The following is a 24,827-nucleotide window of genomic DNA, read 5'->3' as shown; positions in this document are numbered from 1 at the left end:
ATGACCATATCAAAGACACGTTTCCCTCTTATGGAATTACACGTGGACAAAGGCGAATCATTAGAATTCATTAATGCATCAGACAGTGTGGTTTGAGTTCACTCAGTGCTGCGAGAGGAATGAGGAAGAGACGAGAAACACCTCCTGCGCTGCACTCGAAGCTGAGAGAATCAGCACACAGCTCAAAACTCTGATCAGGAATTATTAAACCAACACTTTCTGTTTCATCTAAGACCAGAGAGAAACGCATTTGGCAGAGGAGAAAAGAGAAAAGGAGAGAAGAGCGAGACAGAAAGGATGAGACGGACACAGAGCAGATAAAGAGAAGGAGGAAGATGGAGGCAGATGGAAGAAGGGAGGAGAGGAGGAGGAGGCAACAGAGAGGAATTGGGGGTAATAATGAGCACATCTTTGATGCTAGCAATGTTCGGCGTTAGAATATTTCAAACTTGAATTCTGACTTGACCCTCAGGGGAAGACTGAAAACTCACTCTGCCTTCCCCTCCTCTCTTCCTCTTTCCTTGTGAGGAATTTTCAGATTTCCAGATTCAATATTCTGCTGCAGGACTTCAAAACCAGCCAAAACATCATAAAGGTCTGAGTCTCCGGCACGCTGGTGTTTTAACCGCGAGCGTATTTACCTGCACATCAATATCATAATGCCTCTGTGCATCTGTTTCTGCAGCTTTTATTCAAACATTCTCTTTATCAGACATCATAAACACAGCTCTTTCTTTCTTTCTCTTCTTGATATGCAACCTGAATACCTGGGGCCATGATACCACTTTTGCACGTTCTAATATAAACAGCTTATCCTCGCTGTGACCTTAACCATTCAATCTGTGCAAAAAGAGGAAACAAATGTAAAACTCAGCACTCCAAACGGCGGCCATGCCTTTCCACTCACCTGCTGTTTAACTGCTCATCTGTGGGCAGCGTTGCCTCATTTGCTTTTGTTCATGGGGTTAATTTTTTATTTCTTTCACCCCAAAAAGCTTCATCAGTTCCTGACTTTGCTTGTGGCAGCACAGCCCGACTTCTTGCTTGACATTACAAGAGACAGTACAACTGCTGTTGCCAAACCATAATAAAACCAAGCAGTGATCTGCCCATTGCTCACAATGCTGACTCAGTCTTGTCAGCATGTAAGGCAGCAGACTGGAGTAAAGCATCAACTACCTGCTAAACTCTGACAAGCACACACACACACACACACACGCATGCACGCACACGCTGTATGACCAGCACTGAAGCACACATCGGCTAAGGCTCTAACTAACACTGACAGGCACAGCTTTGTGAAGATTGATGGGTCTCTTTCTGTGAATACACTGTCACCATTTTCACACTTATCATAATATTCCTATAAGTGCAAAGCAGGCGTTCAATACAACAGGTCTGACAATAAATAATGTCCACCAGTACACGTAAAGAATGTCTTTGCGCGTCTTATCCACAGGCAAGACCTGAATCCTCCATTTAAAGTGTCAATCATTCCGATTATGATAATGAAAATACCATGTATCATACTTCTTCATGTGGCACAGTCTAGCTGCAATAACCAGCCCCCTTCAGTAGTTCACTGCAGGAAATGATGCACATGTGCAGGAGCTTCTCTTATATAAAGCACAACTGATGGTTTAACTATGCTGGTTTGCATGCTGCAGAGCACAATCCTGTCCCCCTTACACGATCCATAATAAGTTTAGTTTCAACCAGTCCAGATTGGGCTGTTACATACTTCATGTCAGTGTGCTTTCCTGAGTGTACTTTTCACACCAGCCCTGGATTTCCAGAAGAACTTCAGACGGTGCTTTAGTAGTGGAAAATATTCCAGCAAATGTCCGCAGCAGGTCACAGCAGTGAGTAGATGCTGCGCTACTGCAGCTGCCATTCATCTGTGTCTGAAAAGAGAAACTTGGCCTTTTCTGGAGGCTGATTGGTGTTATTTGGCGTACATTTGAACATGCATTTGGGAGTATTTCCTCCGCACTGCTTTTAACTCTGGCCTGTAGAATGATAAAAAAACAGCTTTGACAAAACCGGGTGAGGGCAACAAAGGCATCAACAAATTCAAAATAATCTGCTGAATAAATAAAGTGAATGGGGAGCAGTTACTGAGTGAGTGGCATATGATGTAAACGGCTGGAAATAATGAGCGTTAGTGGTTGAGTTCGCTGGCTGTGTAACAGAGACCATGTCTTTGGTGCAAACACACCAGCTTATCTGTCTTTGTGTACACTTTACAGTATACTTTAATGCCACATCACTGCTGTTCACACAGCACTTAAGCACAACTAGAATATAACTACATTACACTGTGCCTGTGTGTGTGCATGTGTGTGCATGTGAGCACTGTAGTGAATATACTTAGATTGGAAACTCATTACTGACAGTGTGCGAGTCAGTGTTTATGTGTGTGTTCTGCCTCTTTTAGTGTAGAGTGTGTGTACGTGTGCCTATGTGTGTGTAGTAGATGAAACTGAATACTCAACATATTTCTCCTCTGCCCTAATAGGTTGGTGTTCATGAAACATCCATCTCTCTCTCTCTGTCTCTCTCTCCCTCCACCTCTCCTGCCTCTCTCTATCCTTCCCTCTCTCTTGCTGTCACCCTCTCCGTCTCTCTCTTTCTAATTGGCTGCTGCATTCCTTATTTCCATCCATCTATGGCTTCTAGCCAATGAGGCGACAGAATTGGATTTCTGCTTGATAAAGCACTTCCTTTGGTTGTCTTGGAGACAATGAGGTGGTGGAGGCTCCTCCCTGCCCATACCATAATAAGATGGTGGGATACTTTGAAGAAACTGTAGGAATATCTGAAACACCTGGCGAGCCACGCAGTCAGTGATGTAAAGGGGGCGCAGACAGGGGTGGGGAATAATAGATCGTCTGTGACAGCCTTACAGTAAACCCTCTGCCATCCGCTCTCCTTGAACGTGCTTGTGCCTGGACTGTATAAATTGTGCCACTGTGAGTGGAGTCGGGCTTCAGCTGAGGAAGACTGATGGCCAGAGCCCTTTGCAACTTAGTGTTTTTCCCTTTACTTCTGTTTCACTGAGCTGAATCCACCAGGTGCCTCCTTTTAAGACACTGACTCTGAACAGGGGACCTGTGGGAAAGGATATGCATGGCTTTTACGGTTGCTATGCAACTACGATGCGGAGAAATGCGTTTGGATCAGTGTGCTCTTTTGTTAAATGTTTAACATTTCTGAACCTGAGCCCTAAAAAAGCGCTATGCTGGTCGTGCTGTCAAGAAGATGCAGAAGTAGGCCGTTTTAATGGCTAGCAGCAAGCGAAAGAAGCCATTGCAGGGATATTTTATGTCTAAGCCTTAAGTGTGTTTGTATGATTTCTGTAGGCCTACAGGCCAGTGTGAATCAGCACAATGAGAGCCTACCCAAAAGTGTAACTTTCCCTTCTTACTCAATGCCCTTGTTTTACTTTTCTTCTGTGTTTGTTATTGTGCTGTTAACTAAATATTCAGCATGGCAGCACTGCAGCCGTCTTCTTGTATCCATGGGTTATGCATCATACTGTGCATACAGATGCCTATGGCTTGACGCAAAGCCAGCTCAAATTTCATCTTATCAATTCACACAACAGCTCGCTGCATGTCCAGCTGTATCAGTGAACTAAAGAAACAGTAGACATGAAGTTCCCACAACTTTCATCTCATCTCATGCATCATAAACAGATAATATGAGGAAAGTACTTTGATTCGCTGATATCACAGAAGATGGAAGCACGGGAGGAGCAAAAGAAGAACAAACTAAATGATGGGGAAAATATAGAGGAGACAATAGTAAGACCTGTTTTTGAGAAGAGAAGAGAAGAGAAGAGAAGAGAAGAGAAGAGAAGAGAAGAGAAGAGAAGAGAAGAGAAGAGAAGAGAAGAGAAGAGAAGAGAAGAGAAGAGAAGAGAAGTCTAGTAATGGCCATCCCGTCATGCCACCCCCAAGGTTAAATGAGAACAGGAGAGAATGAATTGGCTCTAAAGGCTCATTCTGCCAAAACTAAATGAAGCAATAACATCAGAGAGCTATAGAATCCCATTAACACTTAACCTGAGCGAGAGAGCAGACAGAGAGGAGGAGAGAGGGATAGGGGGAACGGGGCTGACAGAGACGGAGCGAGACCGAGAGTGGAGAGGGTGAGCTATAGAAACCTTGCGTCTCTTTGCCTTCAGAGTGCGAGAAATGAGACAGTGAGAAATGTAGAAAATGTGTGGGAAAGGGTGCAACGGAGAGAGCGATGCGAGTGGAACAGTGAAAAACAGACTTTCCCCCTCAAGTGCCCTCCCCCTCCCCTCTCTGTGTTCTCTCTTTCTCCATAGTAATTTGATGGTTTCAGGCTGAGCTCTTTAATGAAGAATCTGGGTGATTCTGAGGACAGAGCCTCTGGGAATGAGGGAGGGGGGAGGGATGGGCAGTGTACGAAAGACGGAAAAAGGAGGATGAGACGGGGGAGAGTGAGGGGGAGTAAAGGATAAAATAGGGAGAGACTTGTACAAGCAGTAAAAAAAAGAGATGTTCTGCTAGTGGGAGAGGCAGGCTCGACGGAGACTCTTCCCTTCCTCTGAGTTTGTTGCGGTGCTTGCACCATCACCCTCATCGCCAGCCTCAGACTCCCTCTTGTCTGTGTCCCAGTGTGTGTCTGTGTATGTCGCTGCCGTCTCTCTTCAGGAGATCAACTGACCACTCGCTTGCCTACTCAGCTGTCCCCTCATTCCCTCATCAGCCTCCTAATTGAGGACAGGATTTTGCTGCAGCTCGCCAGATCATCAGCGCTCTCGTTCTGTTCCTGACTGTTACCTGTTGTTTACCTGCCAGTTCCCCACTGTTTGTTTGCCTCCACCACCTGCCCAACATACGCCTGCTTTTGAACTAGTAAATTACCGTCGACTCGACTATATGTGTCTCTGAATGGGAAATTTCCTGTTACCCACTAATTACTTCAACTAGCAAACAATGAAATGTCCTCAACACTGACTGTGAGCAGAAACTTAAAGGCAGGGTGACCGATGTCTGTGTATGAAATCATGAATTTTAGCAACCATGAAGTTGATCATTACAAAATCAACACTGTGATATGTGGAAGATCTATTTATATGGTTTATTTTCTACTGGATTAAAACCCTCTATACAGTTTGATCGGCCATTTACATTAAAAAAATGTGTACTGAAATGTATGATATTGGCTCTAAGTGAAGCCCTTTTCATAAAAATAACACTTAGTACAAGTATTTCTAAAGTTTAAAAACTTAAACTATCTTCAATTGATTGATTAATGCTTCAGCAGTTTTAAAACATCCTTCTTTGGAAGGAAATGACACTCATCTGATGGCAGTAAGACAAGCCTGACAGAACTGAAGATAGTAATCCTGAGCAAGATGTAGATTTGCACATTGACATGCATGTTCCTTTTCACAGGTGTCCAGTGTGAATCGAACAACTTGTCAAGACAGATTAAAAATGAATGAGCTGGGATGAGAGATGATTTGGAGTTATACTAAATGATTTGCCACTTTTTGTCATGTCTGTCTGGCTCTTTAAATGGGCTCAGTGTGTTAATAAGCCCTCTGAGTGTCTAACCGATGAATATAAGTACAACGTAGGGTGTAAATGCCAGATTTGCAAAGGAATGCAGGTCAGATATGTCATAAAAAGTTTTACCGTAGAGGTCTTCGTGAAGCGCTGACCACTGACACCCAAGCACCAACCTTGACCACCTTTGTGTCGGGTCAGGTCGACTCTAATTGCTACGGGTCTTGATAGCTCAAAGATTTATACTGAAGCTAACAGGATCCAAGAAAGAATGTAAGGCGTCTATTGGACAACAAATTCCTTAGCATGTGGTTCAAATCAAGTTAGAGATGATCATTCTCATTCTTATTATTAGATAGTTGCATCTTGGCTAGTAGCAGTCTATGGTGGATATTTAGTTCCTGTTTGGCTTGACACTGAAATTCACTAATCACTAGTTTGTACTGTCCCTGTGTGCATTTCTGCAAGTGACAAAATAATTGCCACAGTTTCAAGGAGGAAACATAACACTCTTTTAATACTGCAGTGAATTTGTGATTGCAACGTTTAAGAGTTGTCTTGTTATCTGCACTTATCCACACGTGTGTGCAGCTGGATAAGATAACAGAGCCAAGTGCAGTACACTATCTTAGAGTCAACTGCAGGCAGCATTTGGTGTGAACCTTTAATACTCTAATTTCCATAGCGTCTGTTCAGGCATTGGTTTGCATTTGTGTTTGTTCTGTTTTTAAGATTATTTAAAGAGCAAATGGAGTAAGAGAGAAAGCGGGATGACTTGAACAACAGGGCATTGTGGTTTACGTGGTGCGTGTCTCTTCCCCTAAGGCAGCAAGTCTGTGCTTGTTTTAAATGAATGTGCCTCCTCTTCAGGTCAGGCACAGCTCAGACCCATAAAGACCTCCGCTTTGATGTAGTGTCGTATAAGATGTGATGTAGTGAAATGTAGTGGCATGTCTGTGATTCAGTATGGTGCATGACATATCATATAAATGATGTCTCGTGATAAAAGACATGCATATGATTCAGTCTGGTGCATGACGTGTACATGAAATAATATGGAACATTACGCTGTATGATAAGGTATTATCGGTAAATCCTTGAAAGATAAAGGCCAATAAAAATTACCCGATGCAGCCTCAGTTGATCTGGTCTTCATTTGGGTTTGGCAATATCCATATCATACATAATACATGCACATTCAGTTTCAACTTATTGCACGCATGCACACACACACACAAATCCACGCATGCACCCCACAGGGTGTAGACAGAGGGGCATTATTACTATAGCCTTCAACAGTCACATACACATTGTAGCCTTCAACAGAGGATGTATTGCTCTAGGCCATAAACCACAGGCCTTGGGCAGTGACAGAGAGAGTTGTGTGTGCGAGGAGGAGGAGAAAAAGAGAGAGAAACAAAGGTTTTGAGCAAGTGCAAAGCCACAAAGTGTGTGTGTGCATGTGTGTGTATTTAAGTGGGCGTCAAAAAAAGCTACGCATGTATGTAAAAGCGTGTCTGTGTGCATGTGCGTCCCCGTGGTGCTGACGCAGGTGTTGCCATTGACGACAGAGCGGTCACCACAGTGACCCTGTGTGGAATAAGAAGTTGTCTCCTGAATACCAATCAGACTTCTCCTGGGACATAAAACGACCAATCGCGGCTATCCATCTAACCTCCAGCCTATCGTCCGCCCTTTTGCAGGATTAACCAATCGCACAGAATTAGACACCGATATGCTCTCGCTTGCATATCATTTATGGCACCTCCTGTATGAGTTATTATCAAGACATTTCAATTATGTAAAGATGCAGCTAAACTAACTTTGTAAATGCCTGTAAGAAGCGCTGTGTTATATCAATTAAAAATTACACTGAATGCATAAAATTCAAAGAGAGGAAGGCCTGCGAGCTAGTTCAGGCAGAGATACTGTGTCGCTGCAGCAAACTGTATATCAAACACCCTTTTAACATTAAGGCAGACTTTAAGATGACACGCACTCCCTGCTCTTGCGCTGCCAATGCTGCTCCTGTTTATTTAACATTTCACAAGCTCCACTCCCACCCCATCATTCACCTGTAGGCTTCGAGATCCCCTTTTAGTGGAAGTTATTATCTTCAGCCCCAAAACTTTTATATGTTTGCGGGGAGTAATGAGATTACCGCCTACATGCAGAATATCAACTCTGTGCAAACAGCAAGCATTTTTTCCATGGTACAGATCCACACGCCGTAAGTATATCTCAAATCTGACTTATTTTAAAAGACTTGTTTTCCATTAGAAGTAGGTTGATGATTGGCTCATCTTGACAATTGACTATGATTTAAAGCAATAAACAGATCAAACAGTCATATTTCACTTAGTTGCAAACTGTGAGTTAAAGACAGCAGCAATTTGAATGTGAGAGTTTGTTTGACAGACAAAGACAGTAGAAAGAAGTAGATTTACCTTATTGGGATTTGAAGCAGTGATTATCCACACACACTGCGCGTTGCTCTCATATTGAATTGGGAAGTTAGGAGATGTGAAAGTTCCCGACGGCCCTTGAAGATTACTGCCACATGTCTTCACTGTGAACAGAGGAAACATAACGTCATTGGTTGCAGTCAGAGTTAGCAGTAGCATTAGCAACTGAGAGAAAGATTACCTTTTTGAATTAACAGTGTTGGTGATGCTTAGCCTGAGCTTCTCACAAATAGCTTCATGTCCTTGTTATCATGCACGGCTGCTAGTTGTGGATCACAGTGGCAGTGCGGTACAAACAATTAAAGTGACACTAGTACAACGCTAAGAGTGTTGTGGCAGAGAGAGACGAGAAGAGGAGCGAGAGAAGAGAAGACTCAAGTGCAGACGAGAACAGGAAGAGGAACAGAAGGTCAGAAAGATGTTATTGATACTGTCAGTGACATCTCCCTCAATAGCAGTTCTTAATTGGAGGCTATTGGCTGTGAAATACCACAGGATTAGCTAGTATTGACTTGAGAGACACTCACCGGCAATTTGCTCTCAAGATCTATTGAAAGTCAACAACTTCCAACCACTAGCGGGGTAATAATTACATTTTTATCTTAAAAAGAACTAAGACACGGGGGAAAACATACAACAGACATCTCGGGATGATGTAACAGATCGCTTTTGTCTTCTTGAGTAATTGAGCTAGATTTGGTTTAGCAGTGGTGCGACTATGCAGTCTGAGAGGAGCTTCTCTATGTGAATCCATAGGAACATCCATTACTATGTGTCAACACTTGTGCTGTAAAGTCACACAAACACTAACTCTGAAGCGACACTCAGTGGGGTGTTAAAAATGACACATGCTAGTTGTTCAATAAACCAACCAAGCCTTTATTAGCCCGTGTGCTCTGACTGGATGTGATAGAGAACCCGCTTGTCTGTCCTTGGGTCGTCCTGTTAGAGTTGGGAGGTAATTTTCTGGTTGGTTTGAAGCAGTGTTTGTTCCTTAATTAGTTTGTTCAGCGGCAGGCCGCAGGAACACGTACAGTTAACATCCGCACATACACACGAACACACACCAAACAAAAGCACATAAGCATGGGCGGTCACATTTGACAAACAGGCGCATGTTGCATATGCAGTCACACATACGATGCACGCACGCACAATTAACGGCGTGAGAGTGGACGTGGGGGTGAAAATATATAAGAACACTCGCAAGGGCAGGCAGCCACACATAACTCAATCATACTCACCATGCACACACGAGTCACAACAACACACTCCCGGCTGCTCGTGTGACTTACAATGCAGGCAAGGGACGAGTAAAAGAATCATGCCACAGTGTGTTTGTGTGTGTTTCTTTGTGTGTGTAATGGGGCGTGTCCGTGAGGTGCTGTAAGAGTGTCAGAACAAGTGCAAGACCCCTTGGAGACAACCCTATATCTCTCCTGTCTATCTCTCAGTGTGTGTCTCTGTGTTTCCCTGTCTCGCTGTCTTCTGGATCGCTGCCTGAGTTCCTCCTGACTGAACCCAGTTGATGCTTGTTTCTCTAATTCTCAATGCATCTTCAGCTGACCTTCTCTCGTGCAAGGCTCACTGCAATTTATAAACTGATACATAGAGATGAAGAGCGTGTGCGTGCGCGTGAGTGTGTGTGTGTGAGTTGCACGTGAGCAATGATTCATCTGTGCGTCTCAAAAAGAGTGTGCGTGTCGTAACAGCGTGTGTGTGTGTGTGTGCGCGTTGACAGCTCAATCAGCGTGGCCAGAACGAATGGCCGGCCCATCACTGTGCCAACAGCGGAGTGAGCACGGTGTTGCTACAGCGATAGTGCGGAGAGAGTTATCACCAGAATTACCAGAGGAGCTAACATCTAATAATTTATATACAACGTCACCCGTCTCTTCCTGCATCTGTCTGTCCCTCTTTCTGTCTCTCTCTCTGCAACTTTGATTCACCCTGTCTTCAGCCACAGTACGCAGTCCTCGCAGTCTGTATTGCTTTCCCTCTATGTTTCATCTGGGGTCACAATGTATTTACACAAGTCCTGCATTTGCTCACAGTTTTGAGGTACCTACATGAGCAAATGGAATTTTATGCATTAACGAGTTGATTAATTAGAAGAAAAATACTTTTCTCAGCTCAAATGAAATGACAGGTCATCCTGTTTGCTGTGGGACTTGCAAGCCCGTCCTCCCACATCGCCTACAGACACCTGCTGACTGTGACCCCGCACTTCTATGAACACACACAAGCACAGTTAATTAAGCACACTATTGTGTGCACTTGAATGAGAATCGCAGAAGACACTAAAGATTTGCTTCCTAGCATCTGCGCGCTGCTAAAGATTGATGATGTAAGTTATTATGGCACCATTTTAACTTCTGATGCGTCGATCAATAGAGGCTGCTCCTCGATGTGACATTTTCAGCCTTAATAAGTTGTTACAGTCGTCAAGACGCCATCTATGCATGCTGGCACGGCACTCCTGATCGCATACATTGAAAGTAATAAGATGAAGAGACCTTTTGTATTCTATTGGTAACGGCTTGAGTATCTCGTTACCTTGAAGCGGCAGTTGCCTATTTTACACATGCAGCTCACATTAGAATTCATTAGGAGCTTTTTCTATGACAGCCCGATGCTTTTTTTTTTTATATTGCTGCTTATTTTAGCTCTGCTTTGGTTTCCACCATGCTTAAAGAAACATACCTGGCTCTTTAGCTACAGAAAACTCCACTACCATTTCTGACAAACTGCTAAAATCGTCTGTCTGCAGTTCAGTGCTGGGCACGTAGCACACAGCGGGTTTGGAAATTGCTTGATGAGAGATGAGTTTGCGTGCCGGAAAACCAAACTAATGAGAAAAAGATGACAAAACAATCCACTGAGGTGCACAGCTGGGTGCTAATTCTCTGTTGGTTCGTCACTACTATGATACCCTTCATATTCCTCATGTGATGCACTGTTAGTAACATTAACATAGTGTGCAGCTTCAGGTAAGATTTTGAATGCAGGGCTTTTTCATAAAGGTCGTCTCACTCTGTGTGACAGCCTCTGTCTGTATCTCTTTCTCTCCCTCTCATCATTATTTGTACTGGCACACAGTATAGAGGGGCTTGAAGCCAAAAGGGCCACACTATCATTGAAGAGATAATGAATTCTAGATCAAATTAAAAATTTTGATGAGGTCTATCTGGTACTAAAAGCATATTGTTGGAATCACAAGCGAGACTGACTGAAAGCTTTCAACAGGAACCACAGTCAGTGAGTGTGTGTGGATGTGTGTAACAATACATCCTTTTTCAGCTTATCCAGATCGACTGGATTCCCCCAGGACTCTCACACACAAGCACAAACATGCATATTCACATCACAACCGTTGGGCTGTGCACCAAAATTAAATGATGTTTAAGGCAAGGATCACATTGCCAAAGCCTGCGCTGTAGCTCCGATGCCCTTGCTCACTGTTCTCCAAAGTTTTGTTTTATGGCTTCAGAGCATATCTGATGCACCCCACAGGCACTGGGAAGGTTGCTGGGAGAAATGTTTTTTGAGGTGGAGTTTTATCGCTGTTCAGCTTCCCAATGTTTTGACTTGGTTCTGTTTCTGCACATGGCAGAAACTCATAAGTGTTTCCTTCGGTCGGACTCAAGGTCTATAACTCCTGCTTTCTCAGCAGGATGGCCTTTGCGGTTAGTGAGTCGTCCCCCCAGTGGAGGGCTCAGGTTCAATCATCCATGCAGCAATACCTGCCGAGGCATACCAAGGACACTTAACCCCTACCAGTCCCAGATTACATGCCTGACCCTGCACCCCAACCAGAAAGCATGAACAGAATTGTGGGGGGGGGTAAATCAAATAGAAAATAAAATCGAATCATGTGGATGCGTTTTCAAAAGCACACAATTCAGGGGCAGATTTAAAATGGCATTTTACCAGACCAGCAATGTCCTTTTGGTGCAAACACATCTTTGGTCCCAGTGCTGGTTGGGAAGCTGCTGAACTTTTGAATGTTGAACTAAATCTCATTGCACATTTCAGAGAAACATGGTTTGGTTTAGGGTCCTCTATCAAGTCAACTTCATCATGTGGGAAGCTATCAGTGAATAGACCGTAGCATCTTATAAGCTTATAAACTCATGAATCAATCATTGCTGTGCCTTGGTGACGTTGTATATAATCTGCCAGTCCATCACAAAATGCCCACAAGCTGAGTCTGAGGTGGTTTTTAAAAAAAACGTCCTTGTGACGGTAATTTTTTCATCAAAAGGCACCTCATGATTAAAGCAAATCAATTATTAAAGGAATCTGTGTCCCCATGAAAGGAAAATTCTTATTAAAGTAACTTTGACAAGAATGATGTGCAACCAACTAGACAGGTAAGCTAAAATGAAAACCTCAAATCATCAGTTTGTCAGGAAGGGATACTATTTTTGTGTTGATAACAAGGATACAAATATTACTTGTCAGGTTATCATGTTCATTTTTAATTACAGATACACCTTGTCTGCAGCGTGTTTGACAGGTTTTTGATGGTCCCAACAAGTCAGCAAATTTGAGTTTGGATGGATATCACAACATCCGAAATCCCAGACGCACTTCAGCTAACTTTTTATAAAGTTCATGTGATCACCCTGAACATTGGATAACAGCGCTGAGTCAGATTAGGGATCAGAGGCCTCTGCAGGAAGGCCAAACTGGCTGTTTTAACAGTCTGCCTGCAGGGGCAGATAGATTGACCAATGGACATGGAGAGTGATTGATGACATCATTAAGCTGGCATACAGCGTTCCAATGGCCCTCGCCCTGGTTTGAGTTTTAATGGATGCACGCACACACACACAAACACACCTACAGAGTCATTTAGTGTGGTTTTTGTACAGTGGCCAAACATTAGTGTGTCTTTCCTCTCCCCTTCTTTCTTTCTTTCCTGTTAGAAGTCAGCATATGTGCATGTGTGTATGTGCATGTACGTGTGTGTGTGTGTGTGTGTGTGTGTGTGTGTGTGTGTGTGTGTGTGTGTGTGTGTGTCGGGTTGACATGCAGCAACCTTTCGGTGCATTGGTATAGTCAGGCAGATCAGCTGAACTCCCCTGGAGTTCACACACACATGCAGACAGACAGAGAGAGAGCTGGCTCAGTGGCCTTGCCATCTGTCCATTAATCAAGGTGCCACATGGACTCTCTCTCTCCATTTCTCTCCTTCTCTGTCTCTCTCTCTCTCATCAAGTGTTGTAGGAGTGGACAGAAGGACATTTTGATTTGATGGATGTTTTGGTAGTTTATTTTTATTTAGTTTTGTAATTGTTTTATTGTATCTAATAAAGTGATTACCACTCTGTCCCCCTCTCTTTTTCTCTTTTTTATCTTTATGTGTCTCTTTCTATTGCTTCACTGTTGTGATGTAAAGGGCAAATTTTCAAGATACATTCACTTTATTTTCTCTGTAATGTTCCAATTTAGCTGTATAAGTGTTTTGACAGAAGTGACCCTTTAATAAGTCAGCTGGCTTGATGCTTCCCGACAGATTGCCTCTCTTTCAATGTTATTCATGAGCTTCCACTTTAGCTATTGGCTGGTCTGGATGTAAAGGTCACATTTGAGCTGTGTTAAGCTAGACACAGCCTCTCTCTCATTCCAGTTTTGTTCAACAGGATGAAACAAAGCAGGCAAAATAAGGACAATATTCTTTAGAGAACACAATGTTTTCTCACTTAAGATCAAATGTAAACGTATTAAACCATAACCACAGCTGATCCGCTCTCTCGCACAAGCTTACCTGTTGAACTCGGTCCAAAATCGTATTTATTTCCATGCACACACAAAGCCTGTGGAGGAGCAAACAGTGGCACGGAGACGCACTCTTGCGTCTGAGTGGTAATTTTGTGGCTTAAAATGAACACGCGTGTGCCAGGGTGGATGGAAGGGCGCAGATCAGGTTCTGTTTGTGCAGATTTTTTTTTGTTGGCCTACATACTTTGAAATGAAATGACACTGGCATGTCCACCGGCGCGCACTGCCTCTTCAAACAGTGTGCCTTAATTAAATTTTCTATCAAAATATGTACTCAAACCGAACATGTTTTACTACACACTGGAGTGGCAGGGCACACAGGTTCACATCCTTTGGAGTACACCCTTTAGTAAACAGAAGTATAGTCGACTGACAAGAATATTGAAAGCATTTAATTTTACTATAACTTACTGCAGTTTTAGCCTAATTGATATTTCTGTCTTGCATCATGAAATGACTTGTAATGCAACCACACGTGTCATATGTCTAAATAAATCTCTACACTTTTTGATTCGACATCATCTCAACAACATATTATCCTGGTTGCTAACTGGGAAAAGAGGGAATCTGGCAAAGCAGGTAAAACTTATTAAATTAATGATAGGAGCCAAAAACCACTTCTAGACAACAGGGAAGCTGATTGTGCTCATAGTCTATTAGCTTTAGACTAGCCTTTCTGTCTTGCCTCGGAGGCATTTTTACTCTTAGAATTTTAATATTGTATTTTTGTCCCTTGGGGGAAACAGATTTTTGTGAATAGGTTTAAAAATAGAGGAGTAGTCTCTCCACTAAGCCAGCCTCACCAAAACACCCTGTTTCATATTTGCAATGTTTACAGTTGCATACTACTGTGGGTTTGCTTTCCTGCTTTCTCTTCTGAGTGATCCTGGCATATAGCTCAAATAAAGCCTCAGCATTTGTTGTCAAAAAGGTGTGATTCCAGTACTACATGTATCTTGTCCTTCAAGCAACCTCGGCGTGTTTATCCAGGGATTTATGGGAGTTTTGAAGATGGATGTCTTTCTGTTTCACCGAAGTAGGACAGGGAGATGCTGCATAGCAATGATACAGTAGTAAGCAGAAAAAGTCTTCTATTCCAGCAATATTAATGTTGGAGCAAGGATGATTTGTGGATAAATAGCATTCATGGTTGTAGGTAGATGTGCCAGAGATCATGTCGTGAACTGTGGAAGATGAATATAGCTCTTCCTACTGTTTGCCTTTTAGCGAAGGGGAGCAGAAATTGAGTTTGTGCAGCTGGAGTAACAGTGCCCTCCATTGTGAGATGCTTAAAATAACAAAGATCAACTAGCACAGAATCACTAGTTACTTAGCAACAACCACGGAGCAGGATGGTGCACTTTGTCATGGCTTTGTCAAGAAGTTGCTCACTGAACCGTCGGCCGTGCTGGGAATACCAGCGACTGTGTTTTAGATTCAGCAGAGCTTTAACAATGCACACCTGCTACTCAGACGCTACTTTAGCGCGGTGAAAGAGGCTAACCCGGCTCACACGCTTTTCCTTCGCAGATCCCTGCTGACTGATGGTCTGATGGTTCTGTTCTCCAGTGATAGAGGTCATTCTTTTCAACCAGCCGCTGCTTCAGGGGACAACATCCGTGACTTATAATGTCATTGGCAGTCTCCCTTTGGGGAGGCTCAGCCCATCATCGCATGCAGGTAAATGTAAGACTTGATTGGCTTAATGTCAGTAGCTATATTTAATTGTTCATTATAAAGTGTTTAGTGGTGATGAATCCCTAACAGCCATTAACAATCTAAAAGAGCCAGTAAAAGGGAATCAGTGCTATAATATCTGTGATAATGAGTCAGATAATAAGGTTGATTGGCAGGGACCAATCAGAGCCCAAGTGACACAGCCATATCCTAACTGTGCTGGCCAGGTTGCATCCTGCCTGCTTACAAGGATGTGTGCTGTCATGCTAACAAAAAGCTTAATGAAGGTCAGTCCCCTTGTGTGCCTGGTTCACTGCAGAAACCCCAGGTAGCAGTCGAGGCTTGTGGTTAGACTGTGTCCTTTATCCAAAGGGCAAGAGTGCAGAACCAATAGCCGACCAGCATTTGCCCTGCTCAGGCGTCCCCGGGCAAGATACTGAATCCCTACGGACACCCAGGGTGACACTCTGCACCTGAACTTGCACTTTGACCTCCCTGTGGAAAAAGGCAAATTGAAAGAAGCAGTAATGCCACAAAATCCTCATCCAGTTCTGGCTGGATTCAGTGTGTTATTAAGGTTCAACTTACAATAAGATTAAAACGGAAAAGCCGCCTATAGTTCAATTTAAAATTTCTATCTGTGAGTTATAGTTTAAATCTGTTTTAAATTACTATTTCTTTTTACCCAGCGTTCAAATGTTAATGTCTTGTGATGGATCTAGTGAGGTTTACTTTCACATAGACATTTTTCAGCTTCTCCTTCCTCGTCTTCTGTTCCCGTGCCATCACCTTCTTCATCCATACTTCCCTTCTTACTCTCTCCCTTTCAGCTCTGTATCTCAGTGATTATTAGTCAGCGTGGGCCCTAAAGTACCTCACTCTCATTCTTTCTCTCTCTCGTACATACACACAGACACACACCCGGTGAATATTGGTTTTTATGTTAAAGTATGTGTCTCCAGCCACAGTTTGAAGCCTAGCGAGCGGGGACATGACAAACGACTTTGGCATTTAACATGACAGACGCCCTCTCTCTCCCTCTGTCTCGCTCCCTCTGTGTATGCGCATATGTGTACGTGTGTGTGTGGGTTGCGAGTTTGAGACTGAAACTGTGGCAGATGTGAACCAGGGCCAGTAAAGCAAGCTGAAGAATGGATGTTTGAAATGTGTTCATTGTCAGAACACTGAGAGAAATGAAGAAAATTACAAAAATTTGTCATCACTTGTGACTGACAGCTGACAGTTTGGATCGTGTCGTGCTTTTGAGTCGTGATCGGATCTTTTATTGGATCAGCAAAAAAAATGAGAGGGGGAAGGTTGATTTAAAAACACACTACTTTGGCATCAAGATTTTGGGAATTATTACTTCAAAAAGTACCAGCAGCAGTACAGCTGTGTTTCACACTATGATGGTTACATTTTGCATCAGCACAGATCAGAACGACGCTGAATTACACCACTAGAAACTGTATTCATGAGCACATTACAGATGTTGTGTAACTTTAAAGTTGTTCTGCAAATTGCAATTTCTATGCAATTTTATGTGAGAGGGTGTAATTTTAGGTCCTGAGCGATCATTATCATAACTCCCCTGGTGAAAGCGTACAGCCGCAGCATGTTGGTGAGGCACCGCACTCCAAACACTGGATTATGGGGTGTTTTGTTTCATAATTTCATAGCCAGGGGCTTGAAAGTGAATTGGGAATTTTTCCACTATAAATTCAGCCCTGATCAACACAACCTCACGCTGAGGAGAGGCCAAAGCAGCACGCTGGCAATGTTTTGAGGCAGTGCACATGGGGACTTGTGCTTGAGTCTTTTCTTACCTTCATTACATCTGTGATCGCGGCCGCTCTCTCCATCTGTGTCTGTGACTGTGGTGTCAGTAATTTGTCTGCGTGTGCAGCTGTGCGTGAGAGCTATTTCTTACCTTTACAGACTGGCCTGTGGTCACTCCACGCTGCGAAGACTTCAGCCACTCTCTGGCAGCTGATGGTTTTACTGCCTTGAAGAACATAGTCTTCGCCGCAACTGAACTGCACCTCACTGCCAATGCTACACACGGACACACACGCATATAATCATACACAATGGTTAGACAGAAAGTCAGAAATACAGAAAAACTGGAAAAGTATGTGTGTGCATATGTGTCTTAATGCGTAGACATGCATGTTTGTGTGTACGAACTGTACCTGAAATCATTGCCATGGCGTTTTCCATTCTCTGGCTCCCCCGGGTCAGGGCAGGAGTTAGACGCCTGTCGCACACCACCTTCATTTACTACACAGAGAGACAGACAGGTGGAGAGCCAGGGGCAGGTGGGTTAGAATGAGGCGCAGGAAAGCTATACTGGATCCAGCAAGCAGACTCTCCCTTTGAATTCATCTGGATGCAGATTCATGTTTTTATGCTTCATGTGCTGAGAATAAAGTTATTATGAATAAGTATACATTGCGATTTTGATGTAAACTGTGGAGCCACAGAACTGCTTCAGTGCAGCCTTGCACAGCTCTAAAACTGTCTGTGTGTCATTCCATTGGCAGCATTCGGCACAAGAGTTGTCCAGGTAATTTCCAGCTCTCCACTTTTCGTTAAGCTTTTGGAAACCCGCCTGCTTCGACACTTAGAGGCGGCGGGAAACAGGTGGAAACCAGGAGACAGAGGGAAGGACAGGTTAGACGGTTAGGCAGACAGACAGGGACGACACGGCACTCCAGATATCATCTTAATTCTCGCAGAAACAGAAAGAGCTAATCTTGACAGAAACACTCCAAACATCACAGTGGAAGAGCAGAGACAACAGGAAGAACTGTGCAAATACGTCTGAGACTGCGACATCACAACAAACACGCGTCTGACATGATGCATCTCTGCTCTGTCTCTAATTACAACGCTGCCGCTGACAGTAAATGTACGTAGCTTTTCATGCCTTTGTTTTTCTACTTTTGCCCTTTTTCTGTCTTTCTTTCTTTCTGTCTTGCTTGCTTGGTTTCTTAATCTTTTCCTGTCACTCGGTCTCCCCTGCCTCCTTTTCCATATAAATAACCCCACAGCTGTATTTCCCAGGCTTTCCTCAAACGACACTCCAGTACAGAATTTATATTTCCATAAGCTTCCACCATTCGGAGTCTTTTCTGTCTCCCTCTCTTGAGCATTTAAAAGTTTTAAAACTTTCAAGAGACATAGCTGCTGGGTTAACTTTGAGCAACGGACAGTGTGTGGAAGTGTGTTTGTGTTGTGTGTGAATGCGAGGCTAAAAGCTCTTCCCAGGGAAAGCCAAGGAAACATAGCTGTCAGGTACAGCAGCTCTATTCCAATTCAGGAGCTTTCCATTTCAGAACTTTTCCAATTCAAAACACACTGTACACTGAGACATTTCCATCCCGTGGTGGTTTCTTCTCAGACTGAGAGGGATCCATCGTGTGAAACACAACAAAAGCATAGTAGTAATAGTAGTAATGAGCTTAATGAGTGCATTGATGACCTATTTTTACTTAATTTAGGGCCCCGCGTAATGGGGTCTCTCTTATTCCATAAAGAGATCAGGGTAGGAGTAAAATTATTTGAATAATCCTTGAGTTCCCTTCATCTTTCATTCGCACCAGTGAATGTAAAATTAGGCGACTGGGAGGATTTTTATGTTTTATTTCATCCATCAGTTCGTCCTTTTTGTCCTAATGTGTGGTGTAAATATCACTCCAGGGACAAAACGGTCTTGGTGTGCTTATTTACTCCAGCTATACAGCAAACAAAACAGCCCATGGTGTATTTTGATATTCAAATGCATGGATATTCAGATGAAAGGGAAACACAAGGAATCATGTAAATCTTCAGCTTATTTTCGAAGCAGCAACGAGGGGACAATGTAGCAGCGCTCTGCTGATCACTTATGTCATTAGTATGATCAAATGATGTTTGATTGTGGAGGAACATCATTCTGTTTGTGCTGTTATTTGCATAAAGAGCCCAATATCCTTTCTGCATACTGTCACCTGATCAGTTTCAACTCTTGCTTTTCTGTTGTTTGTGTTGCTGCAATAAGTCACTGTTCACCTCATCTAAACAAGGCACAGCTCAAACAAGTGATTTCACTGATAGAGAGCGAAGAAGGAAAACAGAATTGAGCTGCTGAGTTTGCAGAAAGTCAGTGAAATAAATGAATTCATGTTAAGCTGCAAATTGTATTTTTCATTTTCACTCTCATCTTTGAATCCCATTTTGTTGTTTTTTTATATATAATTTAAAGAAGGTGCTGATTAAGTGCCAAATTTTTCCTGTTTTGACATAGAAGCTTAGAAATAATCCCAAAGTTATTGTCTTAGCATTTATTCACATGTTCTTCTGGCGCTAGTTGGAAAACAAATATTGATAAACTGATAAATTTTTATCTTCTTCCCACCCAGGCTGTTTTGGGCTGTCCAACTAAAATGCATGTACATGTTGAGTCCATATCAACAAACCCAGCAGGTGGTTGGTGTGTGTATGTGTGTGTATTTGTTAGAGTAAATAGTTTGTTGCTTTGTTGGAGCGGCTAATTTGACCATCTGGACTATTAACACCAGAACAGAGGGACTGGTTACAGTATCAGTACTGTGAACACACACTCACACACATTAAAAACTACACAAGTCACATACTGACACACATATACATGCGCACACTTTGACAAAAACACACACACAGACACAAAGACATGTACATACTGTAGGCAGGGACAGACACACAGACGCGGGTTTTGTGCTTCACTGAAGAGTTAAACAAGTCAGAGCAGAGCAAATTAACATCTGAACCAATCAGAGCCAAACTAATTAACATACAAATTCACATCTGTAGATTCAAACCTCAACCATGACCCTCCAACCTGTCAGGAAACCATCAGGTCTGCGATGGGCTGTGTGCATACAGTATTGAAGATTCACACATAAACACACACACGCACACAAAGTGGACAAGCAAACAAGGAAAACAAGCGGCCAAATCAGACATGTTTAAAAGTGCATCATCAGCAAGCATGCAAACCAAACAACAAAATGGACAGAGTCTACTTAACTGTATGTAGTTAACGTGTGTGTGCGTGTCTTTGCATAGATGCATGCATGTATGTGTTTGCAGGGGCACGTGGGAATGATCAGTACTGATGCATGAGTGTGAACCTCTGGGTGTGCAAATGTCTGTGTGAGCTGTCTGAGATGAAAGTAGGTGGGGAAGCTAAAACTGTTTAAATACCATCACAGTGTGAGTTTAATGTGTGGTGGTGTGTGTGTGTTTATCTATGTATGTGCAAAACAGACTGGGGGAGAGTAGAAGAGGTATAATAAAGAGACAATGAAGAGAGAAAAAGAGGGAGTTTGATGTAAAATAATTCTAAAATATGTCCAATTTAAGTGAATTTCAGTAACCATGCTGCTGTTTTATTTGGACATTTTCAAACTTTTGTCCATGTTCTCTCAATGTCAGTGTTGAAAAGGCTTTGAACACGAAGAAATGATATTCATGAGGCCATTTCTGCATTACAGTGCATCAATTGACTTATGCACCCTTATACTTGATAAAATCACTTCAGGGCATTAAAGAGTTTCTAAAGTGACTTATTCTTCCAATTTCAAAAAGGAAAAAAAAAAAAAAGGAAATTGTGGTTCATTAGCAGGGAGCTTCTCTGGACTTATTAAGGGCCCCAGATTTTAGTACTGTGACTAAAGATAATAAACCCACAACAGTGTTTTCATTTGCCACCAACTGTGAGGCTATAGATCACCATACTCCAAAACTTAAATCGAGATGTGAGTAACTGGAGAGACACATTAGTTCCTCTTTCACAAATTTACCTTTTTTTTTTTTTTTACATTTACCTTTGAGCCTTTTAAACTAAAAAAAAAAACTGCCTTAAATGGCTTGTGTGTAAAAGTCTACAAAAATAGAGGTGTGTGAAGAGAAGAGAAGGATGAGGAAATAAAGGAGAAGAGGCAGGAGGGGGGCGGTAAACAATATTACAACAGCTGATTCACATTCCCTGAACAAGCCCAAAGCAAGCCAAAACAAACCATGATTAAGCTTATCAGAACAAGCTATGATTAAATATATCAAAGCAAGGCATGAAGAAGCATGCATAAACCGAGACACCATGACGAAAAGACACACACAAAACATCAAACAACAGAAACACAGCAGTCGAGCAGAGTGCAAAAGCATGCTCTTATAAAGGCTGTGGCATTTTCAGCACGTTTGTGTCTCGAATAATTTTAACACGTCAGTCACGGGATTCAGCACTGAGCTGACGTTAGCCCGGGTCGCCTTGAAAGGTTACACAAGGTGTTTCTGTGATGTCAATAAACAGAGGCACAAAAGTGTTGAAATTAGCAGCCTTTTTGAGAGACAAAGCAAAAAAAAAAAAAAGAAGCTAAACCTAAAAGCAAAGCCAATCCAAGCCACACCAAGTCATCACACGTTAGTTCATTAGCCACAGTGACATTAAGATGTGAACTCACATATTGAAAACTTGTTGCTGGAGTCTTTGCCAGGGAATAATTTAACGCCCCGCGATTTAAAATCTACTGATCGCTTCACTGCGGAGGAAAACAGAATACAGAAAAGAGAAGAAAAATCAGAACAGACTGGATAAAGTGGAAAATAAACCAGACCTGGCGAAGGAATAAAAAAAAAAAAAAAAAAGTCAGATTCTTCTCCCTCACAGTGCTGAGAGAGAGAAGAGTACAGTAAGAAAAGAAAGTTACCAAGGCAAAGTAAATTTTAAAATGATGGACACGGACAGCGAGACAGCCGGAGAGAGAGAGAGAGAGGTGAGAGGAGGAAGCAGACAGAGGAAAGAAAAGTCAGAGAGTGATTTCAACAACAGCCCATTTGTTCATAAGAAGCTTAATCTTTCCCTCTCTCTGTCACTCACATACATTCGATGTCGAGGTGTTTTGCTGGAAGCCCCGTCATATTCTGAACAAAAGCTGGTAAAGGAAATTGCAGCTTTAATCAAAATGACAATGACGCGGCTCTGTAATCAAAACCTTCAGATAATGGCACGTTAGAAAATAAATGGCTCCTTTAATCAGAGTGAATCAAAGACAAGAGCGGACAAAGTGACGGAGGGATCCCTGTCAGCGTGAGCTGTTTTCCAACATGGGTGACATCATGTCATGGCAGGGTTGGCGACGCCGCGCCTGTACGTTACCGTAGCTCAGCATGTATGTTTGGGAGGAGGCAGTATGGAAGAGGAACTGAGGGGGCGAGATGTGTTTTTGAACCCATGAGATCATATTAACAACAACACGCTTCGGGGTGATCTCAATTCGACTCCATCCAGATTTGATTTTTTTCCTGCCCTACTCAGTCATAACAAATGAAAACACTCCCGACTTAAAGGATGAAAACATAAACACAAATATATCTTGTCCTGGCCGACAAAGTACAGTGACAAATCACTTTAATGAATGCCTGATAAAGTGGCTGACAGACGTCGTTTTCATAATGACCTGACTAATCCACTGAATGGTGACAAATGGCGGATGAGTTAACGTGCTACAATTATCCTAATGTTATACAGTGGCTGTACGCACACACATCAGTGATATTTGACATGGTGGGATTCATGTGTATTCTAAGGCAACAATTATCCTAATGTTTGCTACATACATGCACATATGTTAGCGCTGCTCTACTTCAAAATGTTGACGTTCCACCAAATCGATGAATGTCCTGACGATTAATCTAATGCAAAGTGGGTGAACTTCAGCTCCACTCGTGCATTACTGTGTTGACTTACCAGCATGATAATGAATCGTGTGTGTGCAGCTGCATGTGTTTGAGCATGGTGTGTGTGTGCGTGAGACGGAGAGCGGCCCCCACCCTTTTGAATTTGAATGGAAAATGTGTTACGAGGTACTTAATTAATCTTGTGAAAATAGAGGTTAATGCAAAGTCTAAGACGAACACATTTGATAAGCTGGGTGATTACTTTTGTTCAAATAAACTCCACAGGATTCATAACATACAGCGCTGTCTCTCTATGTGGAATTAACACATTAACACTGTGGCACGTACCAGAAATACTGACGAACATGTTTACTATATAAGACAGTAAATGTGGACATTATACTCATGTTTGTCTTTTAAAAGGGACATCATCTTCTTTCACAAATCTACTGCAGTTGATACACACCATGTTCTTCTCTAACCGTAAGCAGTGCAACTCAAATTAAAAGCTAAATTCAGCGATTCCGCTTATGCTGCTTTAGAGGTTCAAGTTAGGATGTCCCTTGCGTGAGGCGAGCAGATGAGAAATCATCATCTGTTTACTGCTGTAAAGGAAACCTCTCAGGATTTTGTAGTTTTAAGGTCCACTGTGTTACCGCCTGACTGTTCCTTCAGCATGGTGATTGCTGCACGCTGTTTTTCAAGTTGCGAAAGACGTCTTTATCAATAAGTCAGACTGCCCCTAAGCACAATGCAAAGACACATTAGCTAATTTCGCCTGCGCCAAAAATGAAATGTATTATTCCTGACACCATTACACTCTATTCAAAATGGGGGAGGGGCGGGGGGGCACACTTGATGTCTGACTGTGCTCCCTTTCAGATAAAAAGAGTCTTTTACTGCTTTTCTCTCCCACTGCTTTCAGGTCATTCCACCATTTGGAACAACTATAGACACCCATATTTAAAAAAAATATTATATATATATATATATATATATAGCTCACAAGAAACTATGATAAGAGTGGAGTGAACACATTTTCCATTCCGCTGCACTGCAGACCTGACGGACGCATAAAGCCTTCGCTCCCTCTGACACCGGCCGGTTCTGTTCTCATTGGAAAGATGTCGTTTGCCGTAGTAAATCAAAAGGAGTGAGAAACAATTCATATCATACTACTCTATCACTGGCCTCAGATTACACTTGGATTTGAAAACATCCCAGTTGTCAGAAATTAAGAACACTGATGATCAACAGACTCAACAGTGAGGGGAAGCTCTGATCTAGATCAAAGTCTTACACTCAGGTTTGAAATGTATTTCCCTCCCTGTCAGGCAGCCAAATCGGGAAATCTGGGCCAAAAATAGTTAAAAGTCAAATTTGTTTTTTCCTATGCAAATTCATTCACAGCATAAAGCCCCTGATATTATGCATCATAAAGCCCGTCCTGTGTGAATATGCATCAAAGTTAAATATGCCCATGCTAATATTCTAGCCTACAAGCAGCAGCTCTACTGCAAACAACAGATGGAAGGGAATCAGCATTTAAGTAAAGCAAATGAACTAAAATATTGCCTATTTAACAAAACTACATTTAACTAGCAAAGGAATAGATAAAAATAAATAATGTAAGTGAAAGAGCAGTTACTTA

General features: G+C 42.5%; 2 protein-coding genes across 2 annotated transcripts in view; one reads left to right on the top strand and one right to left on the bottom strand.

The window, feature by feature from the left end:
* csmd3b (CUB and Sushi multiple domains 3b) overlaps nucleotides 1-24,827 on the bottom strand; it is a 324,934-nt gene that overhangs the window by 98,264 nt on the left and 201,843 nt on the right. The window contains exons 8-11 of the mRNA XM_070985476.1: nucleotides 21,961-22,038; nucleotides 17,668-17,755; nucleotides 17,406-17,530; nucleotides 7,994-8,115 (exon numbers count right to left, since the gene is read on the bottom strand). Of these exons, the coding sequence (XP_070841577.1) occupies nucleotides 7,994-8,115; nucleotides 17,406-17,530; nucleotides 17,668-17,755; nucleotides 21,961-22,038 (413 nt within the window). The remainder of the gene's footprint in view (nucleotides 1-7,993; nucleotides 8,116-17,405; nucleotides 17,531-17,667; nucleotides 17,756-21,960; nucleotides 22,039-24,827) is intronic.
* The window catches only part of LOC139346420 (zinc finger protein 516-like), a 372,274-nt gene that overhangs the window by 333,992 nt on the left and 13,455 nt on the right, over nucleotides 1-24,827 (top strand). The gene's annotated exons all lie outside the window — the stretch shown is intronic.

This window comes from Chaetodon trifascialis, chromosome 17 (genome assembly GCF_039877785.1).
Source record: "Chaetodon trifascialis isolate fChaTrf1 chromosome 17, fChaTrf1.hap1, whole genome shotgun sequence".
NCBI lineage: Eukaryota > Metazoa > Chordata > Actinopteri > Chaetodontiformes > Chaetodontidae > Chaetodon > Chaetodon trifascialis.
Note: the sequence above shows the minus strand (reverse complement) of the source record. Positions and strands in the feature narration are given on the sequence as shown.